At 42.3% G+C, this 19,653-nt stretch overlaps 2 protein-coding genes across 2 annotated transcripts; both read left to right on the top strand.

The window, feature by feature from the left end:
• Nucleotides 1-1,199: 1,199 nt before the first annotated feature.
• On the top strand, nucleotides 1,200-7,622 carry LOC120241331 (olfactory receptor 6N2). The gene is made up of 2 exons (XM_039246384.1): nucleotides 1,200-1,501; nucleotides 6,136-7,622. Exons 1-2 carry the CDS (start codon nucleotides 1,451-1,453, stop codon nucleotides 7,084-7,086), a joined length of 1,002 nt encoding a protein of 333 aa, XP_039102315.1. The 5' UTR covers nucleotides 1,200-1,450; the 3' UTR covers nucleotides 7,087-7,622.
• Nucleotides 1,438-19,142, top strand: LOC120241332 (olfactory receptor 6N1). Its single transcript, XM_039246385.1, has 2 exons — nucleotides 1,438-1,501; nucleotides 17,519-19,142. Exon 2 carries the CDS (start codon nucleotides 17,537-17,539, stop codon nucleotides 18,509-18,511), a length of 975 nt encoding a protein of 324 aa, XP_039102316.1. The 5' UTR covers nucleotides 1,438-1,501; nucleotides 17,519-17,536; the 3' UTR covers nucleotides 18,512-19,142.
• Nucleotides 19,143-19,653: the final 511 nt, after the last annotated feature.

Consider the following 19,653-nt stretch of genomic DNA (forward strand, 5'->3'; position numbering starts at 1 on the left):
TAGGTTGCTCTGTGATCGTGATGTCGTGAGAAAAAAAAAAAAAAGACCCCTTAATCTTGTATAAACATGTACAAAAATGAGATCACCATGCAAACTATAAGAATCTCCTTCTCCTAGCTAATGTGAATGACTCCTGCTTTTTTAAATCAATTACAGCTTTTGCCTGACTTCTAGATAAGATTCATTAAGATGCCCCATCTTAGAATTCTCTCCAGTAACTGACAGGATTCACTCTAGATGAAGCCCTGCTTCCCTGAGCCCAGCGCCCAGATCACCTAACACGGATCCATGAATCCTTTAGAAGTTCCATTCTGACCCCCCCCCCCCTTACGGAAACACTACACAGTCCCCATGATGTGCCGCCCCCCCCCCAACTGCGAGGAGTCAGTAGAGCCCATTTCATTAAACTACAGGTATGTGGACACATTTTAGAACGAATGCAGTTTCTTTTTACATTTATCTCACTTAACCCTCACTGCATATATTTATACACAGGAAAATACAGACTCAAAGACACAAATGACTGCCTAAGGGAAGGTAGGCAGAGAGCGGAGGGAGACAGAAGTACAAGCCTTTAAACAGTCACCACTTGAGACCTTGGTTATGTCTCTTCAACCGCTATCAACATTTCTGAGTTTAGAAGCCATGAACATGGTTCTGAGGTCAGAGCATGGGCACTCACAGCTGTGTGACCTGGGGCACATTCTGAGAGTCTCTGTGCCTTGATTTCCTCAAATGTGAAACAGGAATAGCAAATGCACCAACCTCACAGACTAACTGCAAGGATCATATTAGTGGACACTGTGCTTAGAACGATAAGTGTGACCTAGCAGAGGCTCAGTAAATGGATATTTTATTAGAGCTGTGGTTGAAATGAACGTTTCTGAGGCACCAAAACCTATGCTTCTTCCACTCCCTCCCCGCTCCCCCCAACATGCAGCTCCTATCAGAGAGGCTTCTCGAAGGAAGAGGGATGTAGGGCTGAATGAGGCACATGATTGGGGAAGTAATTGCTTAGAAAGACTTGGGGAAATGCAGTCTATTTGGGCTTGTGAGGTGAGACAGGAAATGCAAGGGTGTGTTGGTTATGGGAAGTGGGGGGTGATAGGGCGGGGCCGTGTTTTCAGAGCCAGAGTCCAAGAGTCTGTGTTCAGAAGTCAGTGGTGATCGGGAGAGGGCTGGGTGTGGAGGGAGGGATGATGAGATAGGGAGTGTTTGGGGAGAGCTTCTCGGAGCCCAGGCAGTAGAAGGCACGTGGCATCTGTCCAAGTGCCCTCCCTGGAGGCTGGCTTGAGCTGATTCTCACCTACTTCTGGGGCCGGAGGTCTCTCCATTGTCTGTGCCCCTTGTGGCCTGAAACAGTCAGGGTTGGCTCAGGGGACCCTGCCCCATGGGGATAGGACTCTGAAGAGGAGGAGAGGCTCCTAGATCCAGTGTTGGTGTCCCACGTATGTCTGAGCCAGGAACGACAGAAGCGGATGTGGGCAATGTTCAGCTGCTGGTAGGTGATCTGAAGGTCACACTAGTTATGCAGATTGGGGAAAGAGGGGAGCCAGAACAAGGGATTTGAAAACAGCTAATATTTTGAAATCGAAGAGCTGGCTTAGAGGAAAGATGATGTAAATTAGGACTTGGAATGTCTGGTTGTGAGAATCATAGACTACCAGATTGGAAGAGACTTTGAAGGCCATCCTGTCCATCGTCCTCTCCATTCAATACTTGAGTTCACTCTACAACTGAGAGTGGCTAACTGTGCTAACAGCTGCTTTGAAAATGTTGAGAGACAGGAAGCTGCCCTGTGTATGCTGCCCCAGACTGGCTATGTGCTGGCGTGGAGAGCAGAAAGTGGCGGGTGGGGGAGGGGTCCTGTGAAAATTATTCATGACACAGGAATGGTGAGTACAAAGATCATGAGGTGTTTTACCATCTCAGAAGCAGACATTTTTTTAAACAATTGTTTTTAGTTTATTTAATGTTGTTTGGTAAAATCTTTTTTTCCCTTAAATAGTTTTTTGTCAAGTTGGTTTCCATATAACACCCAATGCTCATCCCAACAAGTGCCCTCCTCCATGCCCATCACCCCCTTCCTCTCTCTCCCACCCGCATCAGCCCTCAGTTTGTTCTCAGCATTCAAGAGTCTCTCATGGTTTGCCTCGCTCCCTCTCCCCAACTATTTTTCCCCTTCCCCTTCCCCATGGTCCTCCATGAGGTTCCTCCTGATCCACATATATGTACAAACATATGGTATCTGTCCTTCTCTGCCTGACTTATTTCACTCAGCATAACACCCTCAAGTTCCATCATTGTTGCTACACATGGCCAGATTTCATTCTTTCTCATTGCCATGTAGTATTCCATTGTATAGGTGAACCACATCTTCTTGATCCATTCATCCGTTGATGGACACTTAGGCTCTTGCCGTGATTTGGCTATTGTTGAGAGTGCTGCTATGAACATTGGGGTACATGTGCCCCTTTGCATCACCACCCCTGCATCCCTTGGGTATATTCCTAGCAGTGCTATTGCTGGGTCATAGGGGAGTTCTATTGTTAATTTTTTGAGGAACCTCCACACTGTTTTCCAGAAGGGCTGCACCAGTTTACATTCCCACCAACAGTGTAGGAGGGTGCCCATTTCTCCACATCCTCACCAGCATCTAGAGTCCTCTGATTTGCTCATTTTAGCCACTCTGACGCGTGAGGTGGTATCTTAGTGTGATTTTGATTTGTATTTCCCTGATGATGAGGGACGCTGAGCATCGTTTCATGTGTCTGTTGGCCATCTGGATGTACTCTTTGGAGAAGTGTCTGTTTATGCCTTCTGCCCATTTCTTCACTGGATTGTTTGTTTTTTGGGTGTGGAGTTTAGTGAGTTCCTTATAGATTTTTGATGGGAAGCAGACATATTTGAAAAGACTTCACCTAGGGGCACCTGGGTGGCTCAGGCAGTTGAGCATCCAACTCTTGATTTCAGCTCAGGTCATGATCTCACGGTTCGTGGATTTGAGCCCTGAGTCGGGCTCCGAGCTTTCATCATGGAGCCTGCTTGGGATTCTGTCTCCTTCTCTCTCTGCCCACCTTCCAACCCTCTCAAAATAAATAAACATTAAGAAGAAAGAAAAAGGTCAAGACTTCACCTAGAGAGGGCCATATGCAGGCTCTCTAACTGGGGGGTTAAAGACATTTGCTGACATAAGAATTTTAGATCCAGAAGGTGGGTGCTTCTGGAATCATTCTATGTTTGCCATTTGTTGATCCACACATACAGTTGGTTTCAGAAAAGCAAACTGGTGGAAAGACAAAACATCATCAATAACAATTACTTACACACAAAAGATGATTAAAAAATACTTGTTGAATTCAGTTTCTCTGGGTGGGTAAGAGTGATGGGTTCTTCAAAAGGATTACAGGAAGGGATGCAAGAAAAAGCTATGATGGTAAGTTCCTTTAGAAAAAAAATTTAATGTTTATTTTTGAGAGAGAGAGACAGAGTGCAAGTGGGGGAGGGGCAAAGAGAGAGAGATGGAGACACAGAATCTGAGGCAGGCTCCTGTTCCTGAGCTGTCAGCACAGAGCCTGACATGGGACTCAAAACCATGAACTGCAAGATCATGACCTGAGCCGAAGTCAGACACCTAACCAACTGAGCCACCCGGATGCCTCATTAAGTTCCTTTAGATATATGGAGCCCAAGGTGCCAAGGGGACAACAAGAAAGATGTATTCAGGTGCAACTAAAAAATACAAGTTAAATCCAGGCTACAAAAAAAGTTCAGGCACATTAAAAAAAAAAAAAACATTAACGAGTTCATAGGTTTGTGCTTGTTATTCTGAGCATTGGTACAATAGTTAATGAAGTACTACATCTACTCTCAAGGATCATACCAATTTGTGGGAAAGAACACACTCATTATAAAGGGAATACAGTATGTTTAGTGGGCACTCTAAACATTATGAGGACATAGAAGAAGGAACACGTAACTTTTTCCGAGGGAGTCAGGAAAGGCTTCACTGAGGAATTGACACTGGACCTAATTTTGAAGGATGAGAAGCAGGAGCCAGATGGAGAAAAAAGAGAGAGGGGCAAACCAGAAGGAAATGGTTAGGAGGGTCACAGAAGTCAGAAATGCAATAAAGCAAAGATTTCCGTTTTAACATTATTTGTCTCCTATAATTAGAGCAGTGAATGCACATTTCCTGTAGATACAAGAGATTCAAGAAGAGTGCCTTAAACACTAATTGCTTGACTCACTTGAGCATTTTAAAATCTCAAACTCAGGAGTTTATTTGCAGTGCAGGGCCTTGGGTTTGGGAGTAACGTTTGGGTGTGAGTGAGTGGTATGAGCTGAAGAGATAGTGGAGGGGCTCTACTAATTATTATTTTAATTAGATTGATTAAAAAAATCGGTTTGACTACCTTGAATGTGAAAACCATTGTACCAAGTGTGAAGACTGCAAAAGTAAGACACAGCAACTTGTCTATACAGAAGCTAGAATTTGGACAGCCCTCTACAGACACGCCATGACCTATACAGGATATGACATGGCTGACACTGGCTACCATTTTATGCATTTACAGTCATATTGTTTGTGATGTTTTGTGTTGGTAGTTTCTTTTCTTCTCTCTCTCTCTCTCTGTTTTTCTGTCTCTCTCTGTGCATCTGCTTTACACTGTGCTTGAAAACAATTAGAATGTGCAACACTTTTTTAGTATGAAATTTCACCAAGCCAGCTATGTAGTCCCAGTCTCCAGTTATACAATCCATTTTGTGAAAATGAAGGATGCATATTTCCTGCTACTTGATCGGTTCTTTTGGGGTCTGTAGTCTCTCACCGGATTTGTGAACCACCCCACTCATCTTTCTGCCAGAAACACCCACAAGGCAAATTCATACCTTTGTCTCTGCACTTGGGGTTAGAATAGTGAAATATCAGCGATGATTTAAAAACTGCATCTGATTGTGACAGCCATCTGGCGGACTTTCTTCCTAAGGTGGTAAAGTCCCAAGTCACTGGGTGAACGTCTCCAGTTGCCTCACTACAGAGGGGTACACACATCTCCCTAAGTCCATCTCTTTCCTGCTCAGCACTTGCCCATGTACTTTTTATCTGAAATGTCTATTTTGTTCATTTATCTAACTAACTGCTACTGCTCCTGGAAAGTTCTGGAGATTCCTCCTCTGAGAAGCTTCTCAGTCACCCTGGTCTGAGAAACGAGCCCCTTCCTCAGCACCTCAGGTGCTCTGCACTTCACAGATTATACCAAGATGACTAACTGGTGCGTCTGCTTCCCCTCTGAGGCTCTCGGCCTTCAGTGGACAAGGACCGAACTTTGTTGAAGTCGTATCCTTACGCCCGACACGTAGGTGTTTGATAAGTGCTTGTAGAGGTGAACTGATCAGTAGGATTGCTACGGCATTAATCTCATGTACAAAACTCACCTCTTGAATTTGCCTGAAAGAAACACGATGACCTGGGGAAGAGGGTAGAAGGTTTGGGGAAGGCCACATTGTGAAGCAATAAACAGCACCGAGGGCATGGGTTCAAATTCTGTCTCCGAATTTGACATGATGTCTGTAAGAAATAAGAGAGTTTCATAATCTCACCATTCTGTCTGTTCTTGAAATTTCTCATCTGTAAAATGGGTATAACAATGGTATTTGGGGACACCTGGGTGGCTTAGTCAGTTACGGGTTCGGCTTCAGTTCAGGTCATGAGCTCGTGGTTTGTGGGTTCGAGCCCTGCGTCGGACTCTGTGCTGACAGCTAGCTCAGAGCCTGGAGTCTGTCTTCGGATTCTATGTCTCCCTCTTTTTCTGTCCCTCTCCTGCTCAGCTGTCTCTCTCTCTCTCTCAAAAATAAATTAAAAAAAAAAAACATTAAAAAAAACAATGGTATTTGCCTCACGGCTTGTGTGAAAATTAACATGGTGACTACAAAACACTTGTAAAAATGCTCGATGCCTGGTGAGTGTTAACTGTTGTTGCCTTTAGAAAAGTATTCCCAGTAGCAGCAGTAAGAGTAATAAAATTCTGCCTTTAAATAACTTTAAAGTAAACAATAAAGAGAAATGAAGTGTTGAGTTGGGTTCGGCAATCACCTCCACTCAGTCGTTTCTCCTTCCCTTCCCCACCCCAGCCTTCCATGGAACGGCGCAACCATTCGAGCCTGGCTGAGTTCGTGTTCCTTGGTTTTCCCAATGTGGGACATGTTGGGGGCTGGCTTTTTGCCCTGCTGCTGTTGGCGTACCTGTTCACTTTCTGTGGCAACATGCTCATCTTCTTAGTCATACGACTGGACGTTGCCCTGCACACACCCATGTACCGCTTTGTCAGCATACTTTCCTTCTTGGAACTGTGGTATACAGCCACCACCATCCCCAACATGCTCGCCAATCTTCTCCGTGAGAAGAAGACCATTTCTTTTGCAGGATGCCTCCTTCAGACCTACTTCTTCCACTCTCTAGGGGCCTCTGAATGCTACCTTCTTACGGCCATGGCCTATGACCGATACCTGGCCATCTGCCGGCCCCTCCACTACCCTGCAGTTATGACCCCAACACTCTGTGGCAAGTTGGCTGCCAGTTGTTGGACTTGTGGCTTCCTGTGTCCCATTTCTGAGGTCATCCTGGTCTCCCAGCTCCCCTTTTGCGGCTATAATGAAATTCAACACATCTTCTGTGACTTTCCACCTCTGCTGAGCCTGGCCTGCAAGGACACATCCACTAATGTCCTTGTGGACTTTGCCATCAATGCCTTCATCATCCTTGTCACCTTCCTCTTTATTATGGTCTCTTATGGAAGAATCATCGGTGCTGTTCTGAAGATAAAAACAGCTGCAGGAAGAAAGAAGGCTTTCTCTACATGTGCCTCACATCTCACTGTGGTTCTTATTTTTTTTGGGAGCATCATCTTCATGTATGTGCGCCTGAAGAAGAGCTATTCCCTGACCCTTGACCGGACGCTTGCTGTAGTCTACTCTGTACTAACACCACTGGTCAACCCAATTATCTACAGTCTTCGTAACAAGGAACTCATTAAGGCCATCAAGAGGACCATCTTCCAGAAGGTGGGAAGGACTCACCCTTGACTCTCTACCAAGGTCCTTCTTCTACTTCAGTGTTGGCTTCATAAAATTTTTATGTACCTTGGTCCTGGCCATGAATAATCTTCCCATTATCACACATGCTTATGGATCTCATCAACTCTTGCCTTCTCAAAGTAGGTTTTTCTTTTATTTCCTACATCTTTATGTTTTCCATTTTTTCCATGTTTTCCATCAGTACTTTCAGCACATAAGAATACTTTAGAATCTTCCTTCTTAGAAACAAGCACACATATTACCTTGGGCGTACATTCTCAGCCAGTCCATTCCTTGGGCATACATTCCCAGACCCTATTAAGGTCTATTTCCTTAATGCTCTCATTTCCAATTAAACTTCTCAACATGATTAATGACACAATTTACCTCCTCTTCTTCACTTCCTACACAGTTTGCAACCCATTGCAATCTGGCTTCGACTCAGACCTTTCGAAAAATATTTTGCCAAGATCATCGATGAACTCCATGCTGTAAAATCCATTCGACTCTTGTCTTTCCTCTTTCTTATTTACATATTTATTTATTTATTTATTTATTTAAATCCAAATTAGTTAACATATAGTGTGATAATGAGTTCAGGAATAGAATTTAATGGTTCATCACTTACATATAATACCCAGGGCTCATCCCAACAGTACCCTCCTTAATGCCCATACCCCCACCCCCACCCCTCCAGCACCCTCAGTTGATCCCTGTATTTAAGAGTCTCTTATGGTTTTTCTCCCTCTCTGTTTTTATCTTATTTTTGCTTCCCTCCCTTATGTTCATCTGTTTTCATCAATTCCACATATAAGTGAAATCATATGATATTCATCTTGAACTCTTGATACACATGACCAGTTCTTTAAAAAGTTTGTCTCTTCCTTTCAATTGCATCAATATCTCTTGATTTTCTCCTTCCTCATTGAGTCCATCTTTCTGGGGTTTTTTTGTTTGTTTTTTGTTTTTTGTCCTATCTTACTTGATGCTTGAGTTATTCTTATGGCTTTCAATTTCCTACCTTAAAGTACCAGAGCTCTTTAAGTTCATAAGTCTTTAAGCTCATAAGTCTTGTACGGATCCAAGAACTTTGTACTGTTTTCTTACCAACACTTCATTTGGTTCACTCCTTTTCATTGTGTGAGCTTCTATTCAAATGTCACTTTCAAGTGACATTAACTTTTAGAGAACTTCTTGAACCCCCACCTAATGTATGTTACTCATTTTTTTCTCTTTTGAATTATGTTTGTTTCCTTCAAAATATGTATCACAACTTATGTGTATATGTAGATAGATAGGTATAGACATTGTATAGTATTGTATAGATATTACTTGTCATTCTTTCCTACAAGCCTATCAACTGCATTTGGTCTGAAATCATGTCAGTTTTGTTACTCACTGTTTGTCCAGAATCTAACAAGTGTTGAAATGTGCTGAGTATCAATAAAAATGTCAAGAAAGAGAAATGTAATGAATCTTACCCACTCCTATCACTCACACATTTCGATCCCTACTTTGGTCACTCCGGGAACCCACTTGTTTTTAGAATGCTTTGATCCACACCAGTTGAATTCACCCTTGTCTCTTATACAACCAGCCTCGACTTGTTGGTACCTCTGCTATTTAACACTTTTTGGCTAATAACCGACAGCTAACCCATATTAACCACTAACTGTATGCTGCTCTCAGTTATTTCTCTGTATCTCTATTTTTTTATTCACGAATTGTGGTGGGTAAGTTAGCTAGCTTTAGGTGATGTTCACTGCTAACATTATACAGATCTAAGGCCCCATTTAATGCTTTACTTTTTTAAATGTTCTTTGGGGGCCCAGAATTCCAAGACTTGCAATTTTTCACAAACTAAGAGGGTTTTTTTTTCTGAGTCACAAATTTTCCAGAGTCTTTTAAGATTCCTCATACATTTATTAAATTTTCTATGTATTCAAAAAATTACTTCAAATATAAGACTTTTATTAGCCATGCAGATTAAATGAACACAGTAGCTATTTTTCGTATGCTCATCATATGGATATGAAGTTACAAAAATTATATATATATACATATATACTATATATATATATACATATATATGTGTATATAGTATGCAAACATATAAACATGCATATATATGTAACTTTCAAAACTCCTTGGAACAAAGAAGGAAGAAATCACCCTCATTTCTATATGAGATTGCTTTAGTATTTCTTTACCTATATTTTAATGTCTCTCCTTTCCTATTTCTGTATCCATTTTTCTCTCTATTTTACTGTGTATTACAGCTATTATTTCTCTAAATGGTTCTTAATGGAGAGGAGAAAGCTTTCACACTATCCTTTCCTATTTCCTACTTCTGAGAAAGGCAATATCTTCCTTCTTTCTCATACATCTCCTCCGTGCTTACTTTAAATATAGCAGAACCAAAATTTCCATGGAAATTTTGAAGAGAAACTAGAGAAGACAACACTCTCTTTTCTTCTGGCCTGTTTCCTACTTTGTTTTACACCCCCTATCTGATTTTTGTTTAAATTCTGCTACACTCTAGTAAATTATGCACCACGTGCAGCTACTGTTTTTAGAACCACAACTCTGGTATTACACAGAACTCACAACCTGGCTAAGAAATGAAAACGTGTAAGCTAGATGGTAGACTACTGATATTAAAAGACATTGAAATATACATATAGAGAACTGTACAAAACATAAATGTGCCTCTCAGTGAACTTCCACAGATTAATAAACTTTTATGTAAGGAGCATTCACAACACAATGTTGGAGACATCTCCAAAATTTTCCCCACACTCCTTTCTGTCCAACACAACGCCTCTCCTGCCCCGTGAGTAACTGACAACCTGACATCTAATACTATAGGTAGATTGTACATATTCTGGTATATTATAGAAATTGGTTCATATAATTTACACTTTTTTGTTTCTCGTTTCTTTTACTCAATATCAAGTTTACAAGATTCACCTCCATTGTCTTATTTTGCTGTAGTTCTTTTGTTTACATGGCTGTTGTAGGATATACCACAATTTGATGTTAGTTATTTGTCTTATGCCATTTCTCATGCCCTTCATTTCTTCGTGTGGTTTGACATTTCTATCTAGTATTGTTTCCTTCTGCGTGAAGAGTTTTCTTTAATATTTCACGTAATGCATGTCTACTGACAATAATTTCTTTCATTCTGTTCCTGAAAATGTCTTTATTTCACCTCTTTAAAAGTGTTTATTTTCTTTACTGTGATAGAACTTGTATGTCATATAGTTCACCTATTGATTCAGTGATTTTTAATATATTTGCAGACTTGTGCAACAATCACAGCAATCTAACTGTAGAATATTTGCATCACCCTATCCTCCCCTGAAACCTTACCCCAGGCATTTGCATATTCTGGCCTTTGCATACAAATGGAATCATACAATTTGTCTTCTTTTTTCAACAAGCTTCTGTCACTTAAAACAAGGTTTTCAAAGTTCATCTATGCTGTAACATAGATTTCAATCTCTCCACATCAATACCTAAGTTAAATGCTTACATTTAATGCTAAATAATATTCCATTGTATGGATATACCATATTTTATTTGTCCATTCATCATTTGATGGACATTTAGATCATTTCCACTTTTTGACTATTATAAATAGTGTTTCTGTGTATGAACTCTACTTCCGTTCTCATGGGTTGACATACGTAGAAGTGGAATTACTGGGTCATATGGTGACAGTAGATTTAAATTTTTGAGGGGCACCTGGGTGGCTCAGGCGGTTAAGCATCTGACTTCGGCTCAGGTCATGATCTCACGATTCATGGGTTCGAGCCCTGCGTTGGGCTCTGTGCTGACAGCCAACTCAGAGCCTGGAGCTTATTTCAGATTCTGTGTCTCCCTCTATCTCTCTGACTCTCCCCTGCTCACGCTGTCTCTCTCTCTCTCTCTGTCTCTCAGAAATAAATAAAACATAAAAAAATAAAAATAAATAAAATAAATTTTTGAGAAACTGTTAAATTGCTTTCCAAAGTGACAGCATCACTTCACGTTCTCATCAGCAGTACTGAGGGTCCTATGTTTTTGTATCTTTACCCCCATTTATGACTGTCTGTCTTTTGATCATGGTCATCTCAGTGAGTGTGAGGAGTCAGATGAGGCAAGATGTGGCCTCTTCCTATGAAATACAGGAAATTTAACACTCCGTTGGGCACCCAATGTTGTATAAATGTCTGGAAGAACAACTGAGATTTAAATCCAAAATCCTGAAGCAGGGCTCTTTTTTGGGAGAGATAACAGGAGAGTAGAGGGGTGGCTCCTGTGTGTAAGAGAAGATAAAACCACTGCAGGTAGGAGCAAAGGGCAGGATTAAAAGTCTGCTTTGAGTGTTGTGTCCTCAGCCCACCTCTGTCTTCACTCAGGGTCCAAGAGGCCAGTCACAGTTTAGAAAGACCCTATTGTCTTGGGGCGTCTGGGTGGCTTAGTCAGTTAAGCGTCCAACTTTCGCTTAGGTCATGATCTCGCAGTTCGTGGGTTCGAGCCCCGCATCAGGCTCTGTGCTGACTGCCAGCTCAGAGCCTGGAGCCTATTTCAGAGTCTGTGTCTCCCTCTCTCTCTGACCCCCCCCTGCTCACGCTGTCTCTCTCTCTCTCTCTCCTAGAAATAAAAAAATAATAATAATAAAAAAGAAAGACCCTATTGTCATCGGAAGGTGTGTGCTTTCTCGCAAGAACCTGTCTGCAACCCAGACTCCCACCCCAATTCCTATATTGTGTTGAACAAAATCAGTGCCCTGAGAGATGTTCTACCTCAATCCGGGCAAGTAGTTACTAGTTTTGAAGTGAACTCACAGGTGATGAAGCACCCCTGGCTACTGAACTTCCTGTGTCTCAGTTCCCTTCATGAGAAAACACTTTAAAAGTCCCAGGAGGGCTGCTCCAAAGGCCCAGGGGTGTCTGTCTCTATGAGGACTTATCAAGGACACAGGTCACGAGAGAGGAGTTTCTCATGCTGTGACGGATTCCCATGGGGCCCATCAAAGTGCTCCACTACCTCCAGCCCCAGGAGTGCCCCATGTGACCATAAATGAGAAGGGGAGAAAGTGAGCAGAGAGCTTTCTCCCAGCTCCACACTCTGAGCAGTGACCGGACTGCCCATGGTAAGCCCTGCAGAGCCCTCCCCACCAGAGCTCTGGGTAAGGATGCTGTGGCTCAGGCTCGTTTGCCCTCATGTTCTTTTCTGGTTGGAGCACTGGGAAGCAACTAAGGGAATTCAGAAATAGGAAGGAGTATAGGATAATTAGGGTCCACAGATATATCATTCAGAACACAAAACGTATGTAAAATAAAATACACAGATATTCTGCCTTCCTAATGTTATCATACAGTCTAGGCACAAGCCATCTCCCTTGTCTGGGTCCTGGTTTCCTCTTTTGCACAGTGAAGACAGAATGAGATGACCTAAAATTGCATCCCCTCCGAACCCAGCTCTTTGGCCCTATGCCTAAATAACCAGGTACCATGGATAATGCAATGGTGAGAACTAGAAAATAGAATGAAAAAGATTTGTTCTAAAAGCATTTTGGAGTAAGAGGAGCATGGTACGGTTGCAAAGGATCCACGTAAAATAAATGCCAATTTATACATGAGGTGTATGAGCGATCTGATTCTAATATCAGGAAACTGAAGGGAGGAGATGGTGGACTAAGAATCTGGGCATGTCATCCTGATCGCCATTAAGGTTTTCATTTTCCACCACAACTGTGAGGCATCAGGCACTGTGCCAAGTCCTCTGAGAGGTGGGGCACAATGTGAGATTTCTTTAGTTTCAAAAACCTCAGAGAAAGTTGCTTTGGAATAAGATAATGAATGGAAAATACTGCAGCACGTGACAGGGTGTAGTTGGAGGCAAAGTGAAGAAAGACTACTGGGAATTCAGACGTGGGGGAGACTGGTGTTCATCGCAGATAGTCAAGGAAAGACAGTGGTGGACTTGACCCCAAAACGGCTCAGGAAGAAATGTGTTCTTGGGAGGATGCACTGCAAATAAAAAGATTAAACCTAAGTACAGAAACCCATTTGGCAAACAGTGAAATTTCTATGATGATGATGAAAACAGTGTCTAAACCATGAATCTGGACCAGAACCTCTGGGATTTTCCATAAGCAGAACTGGTGATAATGGGTGAATCTCAGACTTCAGGTCAATGGAAGGACTCAGTTTATAGACTGAAACTCTTCAACAGACAGAATTGTCTTATGGGGCAAGAAGCTTCAGCCTCCTTATTATTTTTTTGCTTGTGGTGGTTTTAAAAGATCTTTTTATTTTTATGAACTGTTGGGAATATCTGATACAGTTGAGATATTTTTCACAATCCAATGAAACCCAAGATTATGGGAGCTACAGAGAATTGATGTTTCCTAAAGTTTCTTCCAACACAAACTCAATATCTCTCAGTTTTGGAAGGTTAAGAAGGTGTGGGGTTAAGAAGGTGTGGGGTTCTAGTTTCAGGGAGAGATAATGTTTGTCCTGGTTGTGCTGACTTTGATTTCCAGGGAGTAAATAATAACAGGACATCAGTGAGCTGAGGAACAATGTACAGTAGTCCCCCTTATCTCTAGGGGATACATTCCAAGACTCCCAGTGATGCCTCAAGCCAGAGATAGTCTTAAATCCTACATATATTATGTTTTTTCTATACACACATATCAATTATAAAGTTTAATTTATAAGTTAGAGTTAAATTTGTAATTTATAAACTAGTAAGAATTAACAACAATAAAAGAAAAACAATTATGACAATATACCATAATAAAAGTTATGTAAGTGTAGCTTTTCTCCCTCTCAAAATATCTTACTGTACTATACTCACCCTTCTTGTGATGATGTGAGATGACAAAATGCCTATGTGATGAGATGAAGGAGGTGAATGATGTAGGCATTGTGACATAGCGTTAGTCTACTACTCACCTTCTGAGGATACGTCAGAAGGAGGAACATCTGCTTTCAGATTGCAGTTGACCGCAGGTAAGTGAAACTGTGGAAAGACAAACCATGTGTAAGGGGACTATTCTATAGCTTGAGACTAACTCTTTGGAGGCATGTGGAAACCTTACCCTCTGAGGAAGGAAAGGAAGACATTGCCTTCCAGTATTCAACTTTGAGGCCAGCCCCCATATATCTGGAAGTTTAGTTAAGGTCACTAAACAGCTCATCTGTGAGAGGGCTTTGCAGGCCAGAGATGGAGCAGAAACTTTACATTTATACTTGAAGGGGAAGGAATGTAAAAAGTCTAGAATAAATATGATCTGAGTTGGATAGAAATGTTGGGATAATCTTTTGTAGGAAACGCATCTGCATTGGACAATGGGCAGATATAGATTTGAAGCAAGGAAAACTAAGGCAAAGGGAAAATATCTAATATTAAGATTGTTATGAAGGTTTTCCTGAAGCAAATCCCTCAAGGATCCTGCCCAGAAATGGTCCTCCGATATCTTGATAGAGAACATTCTAACTGTGGAATGAGAAAGCTGTTGGCACAAGAAGAAAGCATGTTGCCTGGGTTTAGAAGTCAGTGCAGCTGGGAGCAAGCAGAGTAAATAATGTGGGTTTGGTTGGGATGAGAGGGAAGAAGTGATAAAAAGCTTGGTGAACAGAAAGAGGAGACTGGATGTGTTTGTAATACTGCCTTTGAACAAGTGTTCCTTTCTGCCTAGAATATTTTTATTGCATTTTTTTCCCACCTGGCAATTCTGACACTTTCTTTACTTCAAATAACAATGATGTCTTCTGGGACGCCTTGATGGCTCAGTTGGTTGGGCATCCAACTCTTAATTTCAGCTCATGTCATGATCTCATGGTTCATAAGATGGAGCCCTATGCCAGCATGGAGTCTGTTTGGGATTCCCTCTCTCCTTCTCTCTGCCCCCCTCTTCCGATAAGTAAACTAAGAAAAAAAATTATGTCTTCTGTGAGGTGGTCCTGACCTCCACTTCCAGCCCATGGCTCATTCATGGCTCCTTCCACATATGCAAATAAGAAGTTAGTTACATGACCCAATTTGCTTATTCATGTAACAAATATTGATCAAATCATTATCATGGTCTAGACCCAGCTGTAAGCACCTGAGATTCATCAGTGAACAAAACAGAAAATCTCCCTGCCCTCTTGGAGATAGTGTTGTCACAAGGGAGAAAACCACAAATAGTTGAGATGACAAGTAAGCTCCTTTGTATCGCTAGGACGTGTGAGTACCATGGGAAGGATTAAATGTGGAGTACAAAAGGTGGTGCTGGGACAGGACCTGGGTGTGGGGAAGGAGGGAGACCCTGGTTCTGTTTAGGTCGGTTCAGGCAGAGCTGCTGGAGGGTTCATCTATACAAAGGCTCTGAACAAACGGAGAAGCTACCCAAGGAGCCATTTGGCAGAAAACGACTCTAGGAAGAGAAAACTACAACAAAGACTATAAGCTGTCATGTCACTGAAGAGGTGTGAGCAGGGAAAGCAAGACCTGACTTGAAACGAAAAAGATAATTGTGGCTGCAGTGTCGAGGTCAGGCTAAAATGGACAAGCACAAATAGGCTCTGTTAGGTGTCCATTACAATGATGAAGGTGAGCAATGTCATGGCTCAACTCCAGTGAAAAATAGATCCTGGATTTGACAGAAATACGGAAGCAATGACAACCGTGAGAATTTGGGTTCATGAGCTACAAGGCTGTGACTGTCCATATGGGAGAGGGGAAGCCTAGAAGGGGAGACAATGTTGTCTGGGGAGTCGATTTACAAAGCTGTCAACATCTATGGTGTTTTCAGCCATGACACTGGATGGCACCGACAAAGGAGTGAGTTTACAGAGAAAGGAAAAAAGAAGAATCTACACTGACCTCTGTGAATTATAAAGGCAGGTCAGAGAGAAAGACCTAGCACAGGAAGTACGAGGGAGGGGCCAGTCAAGAAGGAAGAAGCTGAATGATGGCAGTCTGATAGGAAGATGGAGCCCTGAAAACCAATAAGGAGAGGGTGTCAAGGGGCAGGACAGGGACCTCTGTGAAGGTCGGAGGATAGCCTGGGCAGGCTAAAGAGTGGGAACTGGATTTAGCAAATATGGGATAACTTATGTGTGGGAGGAGGAGTGAACTGATGGAGTGTTAGGTGGTGAAGGTCTGATTGGAAAGGTTTAAGAGAAGACTGACCAGGAGGAATTAGAGTGGAGGCAGCTCTTTGGGGAACTGTTGTTGCAGGAACAAGGGAGGAAACAGACCAGTGGCTCTGGGATAAGTGAGTCAAGAAAAGGAATTCGGGGGGCTTGTATTTTACTTGTTAAACAAGTGAGAATAGGAGCATGTTTCTATGATGATGGAGTGTTCCATTACACGGCTGTTAGCAATGAGTGACTTCTCCATTTTCTCTATTAGAATATCAATCTCCTAACTTCAGGTGTCATATTTTGCTTAATGGTTTAACTCACATTCGAAGACTAATGACTCCAATACAAAAAATGTTCAATAAGTTTTTGTCACTTGACCTCACAGTACAATTTAAATATTTACCATCTAAGAAGCAATAAATCAGAAAAGCATACTTGAAGTTGGTGGAGGAGGCAAGTGGAAGAAAGAACTGATGAAGTGGCCACAGCTTGAGATAGAAATGCAAAGACGTAGATTTGCCTCCTTGTTTTCTGTGGCTCTTATATTTATTCAAACCCCCTTCACCTTGACTGAGACTCACACCAGTGTCCAAGAGAGGTGAAACCCTGACCTACCTGCTTCTGGAGGATGTTGCAGGTAGACCTGCAGTCTCCATTAGGAAATGAGAGGGAGCCAAGGATGAAAGGGCTGATTCTTTGGTATCCAGAAATTTGAGGAAGAAAATAAATTGAAATTACAAATCAAAATATATAACTGAAAATATGTAACCTTGGTTGAGTACACTACAAATGTTTTATCAGTATAAATGATAATTTATACCTTAGACAAGGAATATAGACAAATAATAAGATAAACCTTGGAGGAGGAATACTTAAGTTTCCAAAACCTATATAGTTTCCATTAAGCAAGGTAATTGGGTTATAGGATGGATTATGGTGGCCAAAAAAAATGGGCTGTGATATAAGAGAAGGACTTAGAGTCAGGTTATAAGAGCAAGAAGAAACTGAGGGCAGATGGGGTGGGGGAGAGGGGAAGGGGGAGATGGGCATGGAGGAGGGCACTTGTGGGGATTAGCACTGGGTGTTATATGGAAACCAACTTGACAATAAAGTATTTAAAAAATTAAAAAAAGAGCAGATACTCTGAAGGAAGCTGCTGACTATGGTAAGGGCTAGGAAGGGATCGAAACTCTGGCCTCTTAAATTATTTGCTGGGAGGTAGCAGAGGGAAGACAAAGTCCTTTGAGGGATCTTGTTCTTAGGACTTCTGTGGTTCAACTTTCTACCTCATCCTTCCATGCCTTCCATTCTAGGGGCACGAATGGTGAGCCATGGACAGTGGGAATTGGAGCCAGGTAACAGAGTTCATCATCTTGGGCTTTCCCCATCTCCAGGGTATCCAGACTTACCTTTTTGTCTTGTTACTTCTAATTTATCTCACCACGGTACTGGGAAACCTGCTGGTATTCCTAGTGGTCCGCCTGGACTCCCGACTCCACACACCCATGTACCACTTTGTCAGCATTCTCTCCCTACTGGAGCTTGGCTACACAGCAGCCACCATCCCCAAGATGCTATCGAACCTGCTCAAGGAGGAGAAGACCATTTCTTTCTCCGGATGCCTCCTGCAAATCTATTTCTTTCACTCTCTTGGGGCTACTGAGTGCTACCTCCTGACAGCTATGGCTTATGACAGGTATTTAGCCATCTGCCAGCCCCTCCACTACTCCACCCGCATGACCCCAGCACTCTGCGCCAAAGTCACTGTTGGCTGTTGGTTGGGGGGCCTGGCTGGGCCGGTGGCTGAAATTTCCTTGGTGTCCCGCCTCCCTTTTTGTGGCCCCAATCGCATTCAGCACATCTTCTGTGATTTCCCTCCTGTGCTGAGCTTGGCTTGTACTGACACATCTATTAACGTCCTAGTGGACTTTGTCATCAACTCCTGCAAGATCCTGGCCACCTTCCTATTGATCCTCAGCTCCTATGTCCAGATCATCCGCACGGTGCTCAGGATTCCTTCAGCTGCAGGCAAGAAGAAGGCCTTCTCCACATGTGCCTCCCACCTGACCGTGGTTCTCATCTTCTATGGGAGCATCCTCTTTATGTATGTGCGGCTGAAGAAGAGCTACTCACTGGACTATGACCGCGCCCTGGCTGTGATCTACTCGGTGCTCACACCTTTCCTCAACCCCTTCATCTATAGCTTGCGCAACAAGGATATTAAGGAGGCTGTGAAGAGGCAGTTGAGGAGATCAGGGATACTTATTGAAGTGAAGGTGGGGAAGGCAGGCCAAGGAGGGGGATGAGGTATGGGGACTCTGGGGATCATCAATCACCACAGATGAGAAATCAAGCATTGAGTGCTTTTCTACATGGGATACAGAACTGGAGTAAGTGTTTCCTGGATCTCGGTGTCTATGTAACCACCATACTGGAGCCACACGTGGCCAGAGACCAGAGACTGGAATATGGTTTTCAAATCTCGGATGCTTGTATGCCATACGTAGGAATTTTGTCACATCTGGGCCTTACCTACTATACATATGTATACAGTAAATTTGATATATATTTAATGTAAATACATTTAGTCATATTCTAAACAATAATATTGAGATAAATTTTAGAACAAAAAATAACTGCTTTTTTTCATGTACCATTTACAATCAAATGGTATTTCATGTATACCAATTTTTTGTGTATTGAAATGGAAAATACCAGTGTAGTAGAGGAAAGCATGTTTTTGACTATATACATGTGGGTTTAAATCCTAGTTCATTCAGTTACTAATTGATTATATGATCTTTATCGAGTAACTCAAACCCTCTGAGTCTTAATTTACCCATGTGTTAAAAATATTTTTTGAAGGTTGCTTTGTGAATTAGTGATAAGGTCTGTACACACAGACAAAGTGTCTGGCATAAAACTGATAGCAAAATATATATGTATATGGACATGTGCATGGCTCTGTTGGTTGAAAGTCCGACTGTGGCTCAGGTCATGATCTCATGATTTGTGAGTTCAAACCCCACATCAGGTTTGCTGCTGTCAGAGCAGAGCCCGCTTTGGATCCTCTGTACCCGCCCCCCCTGCCCCTTCCCTACTCATGCTCTCTCTCAATACACACACACACACACACGCACACATCTTTTGTATTCCCTCCTGTGCTGAGCCTGGCTTATACTGACACATCAACGTCTTAGTGGACTTTGTCATCAACTCCTGCCAGATCCTGGCCACCTTCCTGTTGATTCTCGGCTCCTGTGTCGAGACCATCCACATGGCAGATATGCTGCAAACCTCTCTTCATTACTCTTAGCCTTAGAATGATATCCAGGAAAATATAATTAAGCAAAAGTACTTCCCAGATACTTTCCCCCAAAGGACAAGAATAAGGGAGCCAGCAGATGTACTTGAGAGGTGGGCTAGCTCATTGCATTTGGGTTCTGTG

Source organism: Hyaena hyaena, unplaced genomic scaffold (assembly GCF_003009895.1).
Source record: "Hyaena hyaena isolate Hyena2069 unplaced genomic scaffold, ASM300989v1 scaffold_281, whole genome shotgun sequence".
Classification (NCBI taxonomy): Eukaryota; Metazoa; Chordata; class Mammalia; order Carnivora; family Hyaenidae; genus Hyaena; species Hyaena hyaena.